This window comes from Ahaetulla prasina, chromosome 6 (assembly GCF_028640845.1).
Source record: "Ahaetulla prasina isolate Xishuangbanna chromosome 6, ASM2864084v1, whole genome shotgun sequence".
Classification (NCBI taxonomy): domain Eukaryota; kingdom Metazoa; phylum Chordata; class Lepidosauria; order Squamata; family Colubridae; genus Ahaetulla; species Ahaetulla prasina.
Window position 1 is genome coordinate 91883741 of NC_080544.1, and position 15032 is coordinate 91898772.

The 15032-nt window shown below is 37.8% G+C and overlaps 1 protein-coding gene across 1 annotated transcript in view; it reads right to left on the reverse strand.

Moving 5' to 3' along the window:
* The window catches only part of WDR49 (WD repeat domain 49), a 114044-nt gene that overhangs the window by 40709 nt on the left and 58303 nt on the right, over window positions 1–15032 (reverse strand). The window contains exons 10-12 of the mRNA XM_058188281.1: window positions 12478–12576; window positions 11302–11322; window positions 559–684 (exon numbers count right to left, since the gene is read on the reverse strand). Coding sequence (XP_058044264.1) covers window positions 559–684; window positions 11302–11322; window positions 12478–12576 — 246 coding nt within the window. The remainder of the gene's footprint in view (window positions 1–558; window positions 685–11301; window positions 11323–12477; window positions 12577–15032) is intronic.

Genomic DNA, 15032 nt, shown 5'->3' on the forward strand with positions numbered 1-15032 from the left:
ACTTTTGTTTGTACTTATTAATCAAAGCTTAAGAAATATAGGAGAATTAACATTCCATTTACATTTTCCCCAGAATATACAGTATAAATATAATAAAAAGGCGGTTATTAAGTGCCTGATTTTATTTTTATTTTTTGCCACGTTTTTTAAGTAAATCACTGTAGTTGTTAAATGAATCACACAGTCATTAAGCAAATCCAGTTTCGCCCCTCCTCCACCCCCCACCCCCAATTGACTTCGCTGGAGGCTAGCTGAGAAGGATTTCATATGTCAGTCATATGACCCCAAGAGGCTGCAACTATTGTAAATACATGCCAAGGCCAAGCACCCAAATTTTGATCACACAACCATCGGGATGCTGCAATGGCTTTAAATGCAACAACCAGTCATAAGTCACTTCAGTGTCATTGTAACTTTGAAAGTTTGCTAAACAAATTGTTGTAAATTGGGGACTGCCTTGACTCTGTAAACCACTTAGAGAGGGCTGTAAAGCACTGTGAAGCAATATATAAGTCTTAGTGCTATTGCTATTGCTACCAGAAAGGACTTATAGTTTACCTGTGGCTGAGATATTTCTACTCTTTAAGAAGACAAGTCTGGTTATAGCATTGCAGTTTTCAGCTTCAGGATTAGCTGCAGACCTCATATGTTTGTCATATGTTTTGTTCTGTAGCATTTGAGAACCTGTGTGATATAATAATAATAATAATAATAATAATAATAATAATAATAATAATAATAATAATAATAATAATAATAATAATAATAATAATAATAATAATAATAATAATAATACCCCAATTAGTGTATGTGAGGTGGAGGGGAAGCCAGATTTCATGGTGCCAACAATGACCAGGATCCCAAATACAAAAGATGAATCTCTGTTCCCAATTTAATATATACTAATAGCAATCGATCAAAAGGTCATCAGTTCAGCGGTTCGAATCCCTACTGCCGCATAACGGGGTGAGCTCCCGTTACTTGTCCCAGCTTCTGCCAACCTAGCAGTTCGGAAGCACATAAAAAAATGCAAGTAGAAAAATAGAGACCACCTTTGGTGGGAAGGTAACAGCATTTTGTGCACCTTTGGCATTTAGTCATGCTGGCCACATGACCACAGAGATGTCTTTGGACAGCGCTGGCTTTTCAGCTTTGAAACAGAGATAAGCACTGCCCCCTAGTGTTGGAAACAACTAGCACATATGTGCAAGGGGAACCTTTACCTTTACCAAATAGCAATTGCCATAGAACTTAGATTTATATACCACTTCACAGTCTTCTATAAGTTGTTTACAGAGTCGACATATTGCTCCCCAGCAATCTGACTTCTTATTTTGCCCACCTCGGAAGGATGGAAGGCCTGAGTCAACCTTGAACTGGTGAGCCTTGAACTGCTGACCTGCTGGCAGTTTTGGAGAGCTATTTAGGGAGATTAATATGAGATCTGTGGATAGAAGGCTTCCATAAAAAAACAGAAGCCTCATTGGTAATTTTCCTTTATATAATTCTAAACCAACTAGCTTTGCTAGGCACTTTAAAATATTTTTTATTTTATTTTAATATTTAATATTTTTTAAAGATGACATAGGAACTGAATTCTCAAGATCATAAAATTTATGCAAAGTTACATAATTATACCAGGTTCACATAATATACTAGAGCTGGAAAAATGGGATTGGGTGGTTTCTTGTGGGAATCAAGCTTTGGCATTTAGGATAAATTGGCTATTCTCTTTAGCTTATTTGTCGGGGCACAAAATTGTGTTAGAGTAACCTGGTTTTAGGATTTAGCATGCAAAATGCAGTGTGTATGTATCACTGAATGTATATAGACATTGAATACATACAGTTGGTGTGCATTTTTTTTAAAATTTGAATTTATATCCCGCCCTTCTCCGAAGACTCAGGGCGGCTTACATTGTGTTAAGCAATAGTCTTCATCCATTTGTATATTATATACAAAGTCAACTTTTATTGCCCCCAACAATCTGGGTCCTCATTTTATCTACCTTATAAAGGATGGAAGGCTGAGTCAACCTTGGGCCTGGTGGGACTTGAACTTGCAGTAATTGCAAGTAGCTGTGTTAATAACAGACTGCTTAATCTGTTGAGCCACCAGAGGCCCTAAATTTGGAGTCGTGACTGGTGACTCTTGGCTGTGAGCCTCCCAGTGGGGGCTTTTGCACATATTCATGAACCAATTATGCCCCTTTCCTGGTCTAGAAAGCCTTTCTCATGGTCACTCATACCTTGGTCATTTCCCATTTGGATTATTGCAATGCAATAATGCCCTTGAAAACCACCCAGAAGTTATAACTGGTCCAGAAAGCAGTGATATGCACAGTGATGATGGACTGAGCCGAGGTGGCGCAGTGGTTAGAGTGCAGTATTGCAGGCTACTTCAGCTGAGTGCTAGCTGCAGTTCGGCAGTTCAAATCTCACCGGCTCAAGGTTGACTCAGCCTTCCATCCTTCCGAGGTGGGTAAAATGAGGACCCAGATTGTTGGAAGCGAAGACTCTGTAAACCGCTTAGAGAGGGCTGTGAAAACACTATGAAGCAGTATATAAGTCTAAGTGCTATTGCTATTGCTATCCCCCTAAATCTGGCCACAATACACCTCTTCTACATAATCTGAATTGGCTCCTAGTTTCCTTCAAAGTGCAATTCAAGGTGCTTGTTAAAGACCTCTATGGAACAAGATCAGGTTATTTGTTGAACCAGCTCTCTCTAGGAACATCTGCTTGTTTGACCAGATTCAGTAGAGCAGGCGCACTTCTAGTCCCCTCTTTAAATGCTGCCATCGTCTGGGACCTAGGAAGTGTGCCTTCTCCATGGCAACCTTTGGAACACCCTTCCTAAGTAACTAGATTTTGCACAATGAAGTTGACATATGAATCTATAGTTTAGGTTCATATGTCGTATTATACTAATTATTTTCATAAAACAAAAAAAAGTGAACACTTCTAGTTATCTTCTCATGACTGGGTTATTTAAGGAAAGTGAAAGTGAGAACAAGAGAAAAAATAGACTCAGTAATCAGATTTCAATATTACATGCAATAGTCTTGTTTTTATCTTCATCCAGATTTGGTATGGCTCATAGGTTAAAATAATAATAATTGACTATTATGTCCACATGATTATTATTATTATAATTATTTATTAGATTTCTATACCGCCCTTCTCCCGAAGGACTCAGGGCGGTGTACAGCCAGAATAAAAACTCAAACAATACAATATACAATTAAAACAAAATTAAAAAACTTATTATACAATTGGCCGAAAACTTTAAAACATTTAAAATTCTAAAAACCCATTAAAATTCATATAAAATTTAGAAATATAAAATATAAATTTAAAAATACAACAAAATTTAAGCCAGCCCCGCGTGAGTAAATAAATACGTTTTCAATTCGCGGCGAAAGGTCCAAAGGTCAGATATTTGGCGTAAACCAGGGGGAAGTTTGTTCCAGAGGGTAGGAGCCCCCACAGAGAAGGTTCTTCCCCTGGGGGCCGCCAGCCGACATTGTTTGGCGGACGGCACCCTGAGAAGTCCCTCTCTGTGTGAGCGTATGGGTCGGTGGGAGGCATGAGGTAACAGTAGGTGGTCCCATAAGTACCCAGGCCCTAAGCCATGGAGCGCTTTAAAGGTAATAACCAAAACCTTAAAGTGCACCCGAGAGACCACAGGCAGCCAGTGCAGTCTGCGCAGGAGTGGTGTTATATGGGAGCTACGTGGAGCTCCCTCTATCACCCGCGCAGCTGCATTCTGGACTAACTGAAGCCTCCGAGTGATGATATCCACAGGGTGGGAAAAACTCACAATAAAGTCTGTTTTGTGCTACATAGAAACATTGGGGACTTTTAAAAAGCAGTCTAATTAGGTCTATAAAACTTTAAAACTGACTATAAAATTATATGGCCTTACCTGTTGGCTTTTGACCTAACTTGGACAGCAGGTTGCTTTGATTACATTTCGATCTACTTGGGTAAAGACAATGGCTCCTTATAATATTGCATTTCTGTATGCCCAACATCCATGCGGCTTATTTTTTAATATATATGAGAACTTTGGTGCTCTCAGAGGGATTTTCTATTCATTTTTTTCAACTTTCAAACACTATAGCTTTGTGATCCAAGGAGAGCTGATCTCTAAGCCTGTTCAGTTTCAAAAGGATATGGATGGGCAACATGGGAATGGAATAAGAATGCTGGAAGAGAAATGAAATCCCCAAATCTTTCTGGGTGTAAGAACAATTTATGTGGGTTTTTGGTTCTCAGTCTACAAGAGATATCAGCACAAGTAAATGTGCTTGTACTGTTGAGATAAAGTAGTATCTTAATTAGTCCCTTAGCTAAGCTGCTGGGTTTTTTTTAAAAGGGAAAAGTATTCAGCTACTTTAGCTTTCTTGTTTCTGCAAAAGGAGGGAAGCTGAAAGTTATAATTTAAAGGCTGACAAAGTTCCTGCTGTAGCTCTATAAATGTAAAATTAAGAGAATGTTATTTGTGGGGTTGTCTCTTCCTGAGGGTTAGATAGGATGGGTGTGTTATGTAGTCATTTGATGGGACCTTGGAGGTCTGCCTTCTTGATGGGCCACCTCAATTCTTTGAAACAGTTTCCTACCTGAGACCCACCCGAGTATCCTTACTCTTTTAGCTTTCTGGAAGGCTGTGAAGACCTGGCTCTTCCCCCAAGCATTGAGTTACAGTACTAGTTGAATTATGAGAATGATTGGTCTGAAATGTGGGAGAAGGGTACTTTTGTTTTTAACTATGCTTTTTATGGATTGTTGTCAGTCAACTTGAGTCATCATGTGAGATTAGTGGTCATCAAAGCCTGGTAAATAAATAAAATTAACAAATTCAAATGGATCATCTTGTAGGCAATTCCACAGAGTAATGCCGCCTACATAATATACAATTTTTTTCCTCAATAATCAGTTCTATCAGTATTGTTTTCTTAAAAATAGGAACATGAAATCTGAAGTTAGTTCGTTCGTTCATTTGTTAGTTAGTTAGCTAGCGTTACCAAGTTTCAGAGATCAGAAGAGGCTACAGAGTTACAATTACTTTCCACACATTTCTTCACATAATTCAGGGGCAAGCTGATTCTGGTGTCCAAATTTTACTCTGAACGTAGCCTTCTCCAAATGTCATCAAACATAAAAGGAGGTATGATGTAATTGGGATTACAGAAACATGATGGGATGAATCTTACCCATTTGTAGAATACCTTGTTTCAGACGAATAGGTAATACAAGAGAGGAGAGGGTGTTGAGTTGTATAAAAGCAAAGAACATACATGTACAGAGGTCCATTGGACTGATATTAATAATAATGTTGAATGATTAAGATAAAATGGCAAGGTAACAGAATGGGTATCTTCCTAAAAGTATAGGAAAAAGAGTAAATAGAGCTAGGGAGAGGAGTTAAGCATATCATCAGTTCAGAGTTGTTGCATTTCCACAAGCACTCCAAATCCAAGCCCTCCTGAATTCCACTGACCCTTATGTGATTCCAATTTAGTGTTGAACTTGAGTTGACTAGATTAATGTAGGGTGCAAAGATTCAGGACCTTTTGTAAGATTGCAACATAGTTTATTCAAGATAATGCAAAGAATCTGATCAACTAAAGTCCAACACTAAATTGGTGCCAGACAGGGGTTAATAGAATTCAGAAGGGTTGGACTAGGAGTGTTTGTAGGAACACAATGACTCTAAACTGATGACGCACTTAACCCTGCAGCTCTGCCTGCTCTTCCTCTACAAAGAGTTTCCTACAGGCACAAAACCAATCAGAGGACATAGGTGAAGATTTATTAAAGCAGATCACTGAAATATTAGAAAAACAGAAAAAAGTTACAATGGGAGATTTCACATACCTGAACATCTGCTTAGATAATGAATGTTGCCAAACACAAGGGATTAAGTATTATTTTTACTTGAGTTGGCAATCATTTTGCCTTTCTTAAGACTGAGGTGCATAGTAGGGGTTCTGCTAGCTCAGATTTGGTCCTTAGTAACAGGAATTATTAATTGAAGATATTAAAGTAATAGAAACTTTGGGGGGAGGGTGTTGACCACACATTGTTAGAACTGATTTTTAATAACAAAAACAAAAAAGGCTATCAAACTATTAAACGGAAACCATGGATTTTATTAACTGACTCCTGGTTGAACCATGAATTTTATTAACTGATTTTATTAAACTAAGAGAAGTAGTAAAGTAGATACCATGAGAAGAAAAATTTTAATTGAAAAGATGTCACAGCTGGCTGAGACTTCTTGAAAAGGAAATTAAGGATAGCATAGTCTCAAAGAATACCAGTGAGAAATAAAGCATTATTTCAGAGAGATGAAATTGGATGCTTATTGGAAATAGAAAAATGGCATTACAACCAAGGAAATCAAAAAAGCTTCAGGTCAAAAATGGAGAATGAAGTCTGGAAGGCAAAAGCAGGATAATCTGCTAGAACTAGCAGAATCCAGCAGGAAGGATTAAATTAAAAAAAAAAGCTATAGAGGAAGACATCCAGGCCATCGGGAAGGAGATATAGAAGTATAGCCAGCCGCACAAACAGGCTGAAGAACAGTTTTTTATCCGTGGGCTGTCAGACTCCTGAATGAGAAATAACATCAAAACTATGTAGTATGATGGACTGCAGGGCTGGCGCAATGTGTAACATGTTCACACAGGTGCAATAGGACTGGGGTTTTTGTTTAATATGATTTATTGGGTTAGGGATTTTCTGTCTTCACTGTGAGTTGTATTGTGTTGGGTCGGAGGGGGGGTGCTCTGAGGGAGCTCAACCAATCTCATTGTACATATGTTGTGCACTGACAATAAAGATTTGAATTGAAGACAAAGGCACCATTGTCTTTAAATTCATTGCTTAATCCAAATGGAGAGATCTTAACGGATGACCAAGAAAAGGAGATCAATAATTATTATTTTGCATCCAAAATAAGTGGTGATTGGAGTCACATAAACAATCTCTAGTTTATCCAAGTGAAATCACTGCTTCTTTTCTCTTGGTCAGCCTCCTTACTGAATTTTGCTAGCCTTAGATCAATTTCTGCCTTTGCCTTTCAGACCTCATTCCTTTTACTGCTGACCCTTTGAGACAAGAGAGGAGGATGAAAAGTCCAGAGGGATGTAACAAATGAACTTCTAGCTAATTTAAAGGCTTTCAATTCATCAAGCCCTGGTGAAATATACTGAAGGAGAAGACTGAAAGAATTTGCTGAAGACCTTTATCAATTAACTTTCAGAGTTTCTGGCATCTGGGGAGGTGCCAGAGGTCTGGAGAAAGTGGGGGGAAAGATCTTAGTAATTATTAACAGGTGAACCTAACATCAATGGCTGGAAAGATGTTAGAGCAGGTTATAAAGCAGATTATTTGCAAGTATCAAGGACACAATGCTGTGATTCTAGTCAACATTCAATATTGGTTTGTCAAAAACAGCTCACATGAAATAGGTGTCATCACCTTCTTTGACAAGGCAAGTTACTTTAAGGGACCATGGAAATATTATAGATACAAACTAATTTCAACAAAGCTATTGGAAAGGTTGCATACAATACAAGATTCTTATTGACAAGATGGCTTGGATGATCCTACTTGAAGATGAATTGGCAACTGGCTCATTAATTCATGCTCAGAGACTCAGCACTAATGGTTCCATATTGCATTGAACAACAACACCCGGTGGATTTGGTATTCTTCAACGTTTTTATTAACCATCTGGATAACAAGGTTGATGGGTTGTTGGTAAAATTTGTGGATGTCACAGTATTGAGAGCTATGGCCAATACTCTGGAAGACAGAACAAGGTTGCAATCTAATCAGGAGAGGATAGAACACTAAGGTGAGAGAAATAAGATATTCTACAACAAAAAAAATATCAATACTATATTTAGGGAGAAAAATATGCAAGAAGTAGGATTCATGACTTAGAAGCACTGTTCAGGCCTTCATTAGAAGAAACCAGTGGTGAGTTCTGCCACCGATTCACTGTACGCACATATGCGGTACTGCCAAATGCGCACTGTGTGTGTGCGCATGCACAGTGCACACCAACCATGCTCTTCGTGTGCCTGTGCACCACAGGTGCTACCACGCAGTGCAGAAAAAGGAGGTTAAGAAGGTAAGTAGAACAGCGGGGGAACAGCTGTGCCACGCGATTTAGATTTGCTAGAAAGTTTTCTGCTTTCTAGCAAATATAAATCACATGGCACAGCTGATCATCAGAAATATGTTTATTTATTTATTTATTTATTTATTTATTTATTTATTTATTTTTCACATTTTTATACCGCCCTTCTTCGAAGACTCAGGGTGGTGTACAGCAGATAAAACAACAGTAATCCAAAAAATTTTAAAATACAGTACCAAGTTTAAAAATCTAATTTAAACGCTGTATGATTAAAAATATTAAATAAGAAAATTACAAAAAGATAAAAACCCCTGTTAAAAGCCCATTAAAAACCCACAATATTAAAATCAATCAGGCCAGCCCCGCTTGGTGAAAAAGGAAGGTCTTGAGCTCGCGCTTAAAAGTCCGAAGATCAGAGAGAAGACGGAGTCCCACCGGCAACTCGTTCCACAGGGCCGAGCCCCCCACAGAGAACGCTCTTCCCCTGGGGGCCACCAGCCAACATTGGTTGGCCGACGGCACCCTAAGGAGGCCCTCCCTGTGAGACCGCACTGGACACACCGGTACTTTTTAAAGTACCGGTACTTTTTAAAGTAAAGTACTTTTTAAAGTACCGGTTCGCCCGAATCGTTAGTTTTTATTACTACTGGTTCGCCCAAACCGATGCAAACCAGTAGCATTTCATCCCTGCAAGAAACTTTGTATCTAAGAAAAAAATGGGAAAACTTTGCTCCTTTTGACTCTCCACTCTTGAGACCATGCTTGGGGTTTTGTATATCCTGAGACCCCATTTCTAGAAGGATATTGACAAGTTGGAGTGGGTTCAGAGGGCAGCAAAGATTCAAGGAGTTAAGAGCATGCTCTGTGAGGATAGGTTCTGAAGGAGCCTCCATACTGTTCAGTATGAAGGGGAAAGAAATGCAGAGAAGATACAGGAACATAGAATATAAGAACATGGCCAAGAACTGTTCTTCATGACCAATTGGCCACAGAAACTAGGACCAGAAATGATCGGTATAAGTTGCAGCTACCTAGATTTGGTTTAAATACATGCAAAATCAATCTTCCTATAGAGACTTTAGGTTCTCCATCTGTCAGAGTTCCAAGTAACAGACCCAATGCAATCAAAACTCCGAAGCCAAAGTGTTCGTCAAAGTCCAAATTTATTAGGCATCTCATATTGGCACATCTGGTAAAAACCAGACTCTAAAGTTTTCCCCACCCAAATTAAATTTCAAAGTTCCTTCCCCCAGTCCACATATCCATCACATGGTCCAACCAGGTCACAATCCCAACTCTGGTTGGCTTCAGTCCATGCCTCCCCAGCCCCTGGTAGGAACATTCTTGATTCCCAGGAGAAAGAATTTTATTTTGGCTACAAGTCCCCAACTATCTCTATTCCCTTCCTCCCATTCCCACAATTCCAACCAGCCTTGTTGTGGCAGCCCTAAAGACACTCCAGAATGTCTTCAAGGTTGACACTACCTCTGAAGATGTTAAGATGTCTGGAGAGCAATACCTCCAAGATGATTTAATTGGTTGTTTTCCTGCTCATTGCAGAGGGTTTAATAAGATGTAGTCTCATCAAGGTGCACGTTTTTATGATCCTATAATTCTGACTTTTAAAAATGGCAACAACCAGAAAGCAACACTACTTTGGAATAGCAGACTACAAAGAAAAGAATCAGGAAATAAAATAAGCTATTTCATTGCGGTTTTTTTTTTGTTTTTTTTTTGTAGTTTGGGATTTTGATCCTAAACTACAAAAAAAGTCAAATAATCTCCCTGATCATATTGTGCCACTATATGGGTTTTAATTAGAGTTAAATTGGAACCGATCATTGCTAAAATATGTATCACAAACCTACCTAACAACAGGATAAAAATAAATGAGTCTTTTATTCAGCTTAACTCTAGACATATCCATGTAGTTTTCTTGGCAGCAATTTGGAAGTATTTTGCCATTATTTTATTCCATGACTGTTTTTGTTCTCATTTTCCCAGATTGATGTATAGCCCTGTGATTTCCTGGTGGTCTCCCATTCACTTTATGCTTGCTTTTTACTTATTTTTTTCAAGGTCAGCTTATTGCCATGACTTGCTGTAGCTCAAATATAGAATATTTATTTCTATATTCACAGGAACACCCAGGTACCAGACAAGTTTCAAAGTTAATTATATGCTGCATAATTATTAAGTAACAGATGCTGAATTTTGCATTTTCTTTCCATGTTTTGCTCCTTATTTTTGTTTTCTTCTTATCCCTTCATATTCCCCAGAGTCTTAAAAAATAAAATTTTATGTTTTGAGGCCATAAATAAACTCTTTAAGCTCTGGGTATGGCTAGGATCCTAGCAATGTTACTGCCAAATACCTATTTAAATGGGACAGAAGGGGAAAATATTAAATATGCAGGGAATAACTTATTAGGCATTTTATATATAATGTATGATGTTTTATTCTGGCATTCTCCAATTTGGATATGTTGCATTTGGTACCTCTTCAAAGACAAAACTTGGTTCTATCTTTCTCTCAAATGAATATTGCAGTATATTTTCAGACTTCTCTTCTTCTTAATAAAGAAAAGAAATTTGCAGATAATATAACACCAATTTAATGGGCTTCTGCATAACAAATATACTGAAATGATCCCATGCTAGACATGGACCGGCAGAGGTCATTTTAAATTAGGAATGCTCCACAGCCACCAAATTGCTCTCTGTTGGTTTATTATAGTCTTCATACACATTTTAGGTCCTTACGGGCTTAGACATCTTCTTCCAAAATCATTATTTCAGCTCTATTCATAACAAAATGATTTTCTGGCATATCTAGATGAAGGGATTATTTATATAGTGAAGATTAGATATCTTCCAATTTATGTTAAAAAAAAGAGAGAGAGAGAAAGAGAACAGCTTCTCTTCTTGCGAGTGACACAAGTGCAGAAGATCAAAAGTCTTCTTTGTCTTACCATTCTGCCTTGTATGTTATAGGCTATCCTGACAGCAAGATTTGATGAGATTAAAATTTATATAGCTGGCTCTTTTTCAAAAATGTTGTGCAATTTAAGGAAGGAGCAGAAGAGGGATGTGCGAAGCCATCCTGTAACGTTAGTCGAAGATACATTTCTATCCCTACTGCAACAAACTCTTCTCACCTCGCTATCTTATATATGCGAGTTATTCTTCCATAATGTAGAATGGGGAGCAATTATGAATTGCCTGCTGGCATGTTGGTTAATATATGATAACCATTAGTGTGTGAAGACTCAGCCAAATGAAATTTCTCAGGTTATGAACAGCCTCGAGGGGAGGCTGAGTTGCAAGGGAGCCCCCTGAAATTATTTATCATCTTGCACTTAAACAAGGCAGAAATTAAGGAAAATACTCCCTGCTGAAGATGGTAACACAAAAATTGCTGACATAGATCTGAGACAATAAACAGGAACAATTGTTTTTGGTGTGATGGGGAATTAGCAAACAATCTACAAGGAACAGCCTGGTTGCTGCTGCCTTTTGTCACTTTGACAGCAAAGCATAAACAGTTGCCTAGCTGGAACTTGTTATTATTAATTCCAGAGATCAAAGTTTTCCTGGCCTGCTTGATCCCATAGAATGAGATAATTGCAATGTGGCTAAATTAAAAACAAACAATAATTTACCAAGCAGCAATATGATAGGAGATATACAGGAGGGTAACTGTACATATGTAGCAGCTGCCCATATTTCAATAGAGAAGCTAGCATTCCTTTATTTTCTGGAACTTCTGATCCAAGTCTAAATGCTTGGTGAACTTATTTTTATCCTACATAAGGACATGACAGACTACTGTACATATAATTACCTATTCAATATGGTTAGTGCTGCTAGGTAATTGATTATCTAGTGTTATGTTTTCCCAGCCTAGATTCCTCCACAGCTGAATTGAATTCCACACATCTGGAGAGCACTCAAGTTGGGATAGCTGATTTATGTACATTAGTAAAATCTCTTGTCTCATGCCAGCATGGACATTTGAGGGTATCATATCTTGAATAGCATGGTTCCAATTTCTACCATTCTTGACCATTGCAATATGACCATCCATTATGTAGCTAACAAGTAGCTCCATTCAACTATTATAATTCAGCACCATCACTCAATGGACAGTTCCCCCCAATTATTTATGGATTTCAGTTTGGACTACTCCTTGCAGGCACCAACCTATAATGGAAAAATTCAATACCATGAAAGGTGAAGTCATTTGTTGTTCCCCTTCCTATACAAAATAACAGTTTTGTTATGTTAAGAAAACTAATGTCCCATTATGATGCTCACTAACCTGAGTTGGACCTCAATGATCTTCCAGGATTGTAGGAAAGCTTCATGATGGCATTTTCAGTACTATTATTCCATACAACAATCTCACCATCAGAACTGCCTGAATTAAATCATAAAAGTAAATGCATTACCAAAAATATTATGCAAAGATGAATCAAATATGAAAATAAGATTGAGAAGTGCTGAATGCTTCATGTTTTGGTGTGTAGAAAGATTATGTTCAGGGTTGTTAGAACGGCTACAGTTTTCTATAAGAAATGGTCTAATAAGAAGAAAAATGCATTATACAGTTATATAACATACTCACCCTAGTTACTGAATTAACTCATGTACTGGGATCAGTTAATGTAATGAACCCTAAACTGACCTTACAATTGGGTTCATACAACTAAACATAAGAAAACTAGCAATATTATAAATAGCCAAACTTAATATGTTGTGGAATGCAGGAGCTTTACCAATTAAGCTTTATTAATTAAGTGAAGAATGTTGTGAACTTAACCACTAAACTATGATCTATGTATTTTTTCAAGCAGTCTTATTACCCCAATTATTTTTGTTCTAATTTTTTTCTTTTTCTTATAAGTCTCTCTCCCTCTCTCTCTCTCCCACTCCCTTCCTTCCTTCCTCCCTCCCTCTCTCTCTCACACACACTCATCTTATTTAGGATCCCATGGCATGTACTTATCTGTTTCTCCAGAAGGCATTCTGTTTGCAAAATAAGCAAACAAAGCTATGCAAAATGTTAAATGGATGCAAAAGTTAATAACAAAACATTGCATAAATTTCTATTTAAATACAAATCAGATGAACAGGTGAATTTTTAAAAAAAGACTAAGTTAACTTAATGGTGCAATCCCTGACATCTTCCTTTGTTCCAGCAATTCAGGTTTGAGTTTGCACATAGTGGCATCAAACCATTGATGGAATGGGATCCAGCCGTAAAATAATAATAATAATAATAACAGAGTTGGAAGGGATCTTGGAGGTCTTCTAGTCCAACCCCCTGCCCAGGCAGGAAACCCTACACCATTTCAGACAAATGGTTATCCAACATTTTCTTAAAAATTTCCAGTGTTGGAGCATTTACAACTTCTGTAGGCAAGTTGTTCCACATTCTCAATAGATCCTCATTCTTGATTTTGTTTTGTCATATCCACTCAAATGTGAAAAGAACCAGTGAAAAGTGAAAGTCCATTCTGCGACCTTATGTGAAGTCTTTGCATTAGAGTGGGGTAATTGTGGAACCTGCAGAAGAAAACTGAACCAGTAGCAGAAAGCCAATATGCACACTGATGACTTTATCAACATGTAAAAGATGTAAGTTCCTCCCCCCTTCCCATGCCCTACATCAGTTTTTTTGTGTAGGTAAAGATTACACTATTGTCAATTATGAATAATCATAATTTGAACAAATCATTTGAACAAATCTGTGCTATGATATTAGATTACAGCAATGTGCTCTACATGGGACTCCCTCTCCCCCATAGACTCATCAGAACTTGCAAGTAATAAAAAATATAGCAGCCCACTTGTTAACTAGTGTCCATTGCATATTACGTCTGACTAATGGACTTTTCATTTGCTTCCAAAGCTTACTGGGTGCAGTTCGAAGGGCTAAGCCTCATACAGCTTGATAAGTTGACTTTAGTACCTGTTTCCCTGAAAATAAGACCTCCCCAGATAATAAGCCCAATTGGGCTTTTCAGCGCATGTGCTAAAATAAGCTCTCCCAGAAAATAAGACCTCCCCAAAAATATTTAAATGCATGTGCAGCCGGTCCCCACCATTTTCTCTTGTTAGGGTTAGGGAGACAGAGTTGGAAATCAGGTAAGATGGCAAGAGGAGCCCCTTCTTGCTCCACGTGCCCCAAAATAATAAGATCTCCTCAAAAATAAGGCCAAGGGCTTATTTCGGACTTCAAAAAAATATAAGTTGGGCTCTTATTTTCAGAGAATTATGGTAGGAGTTCTCTTGCAACCAGAACCTGCCCATCACATCTACTTTTTCTGAGAAGAACAGCTGTTGAGGCAGGTGGGATTTGACACCCAGGGATGCTGTAGTTCAGTAGTGGTGTCTATCCAAAAGCCACTCTAGAATTTAAATTTGTTCCTTCTTTTGTTTTTCCTTCTGAAAGTTTATGCCTTATTGCTTGCTTGTGGCTGCTCCATTTTTAATCCTTATTTAATTTATCTTGCTACGGACATTTTAATTAGTGCTATGCTAGTAAACCATAGGGAATTCTTGAAGATGTTGGCAGGATACAAAATGATTGTTCAAATAAATAAAATAAAATAATCATCCAATATTAAAAGTGTTGTTCATCCAATTTCACAATAATTGTCAAGAATCCAACTCAGATGGAAGCAACAGGAACCAATAACAGTCTCAATTGTGGTGAACATGGGGGAAAACCAGGTAAGAACTAATAGCTCAGTTCACACAATATTTTTGTTAAAAAGAAATAGAGCCATAGAGCTACAGAGTCAGAAGTGTCCTCTGCTTATTTAATGAAATCAATCCTTAGTGTATCCAGACCACATTTGGGAGTAAACC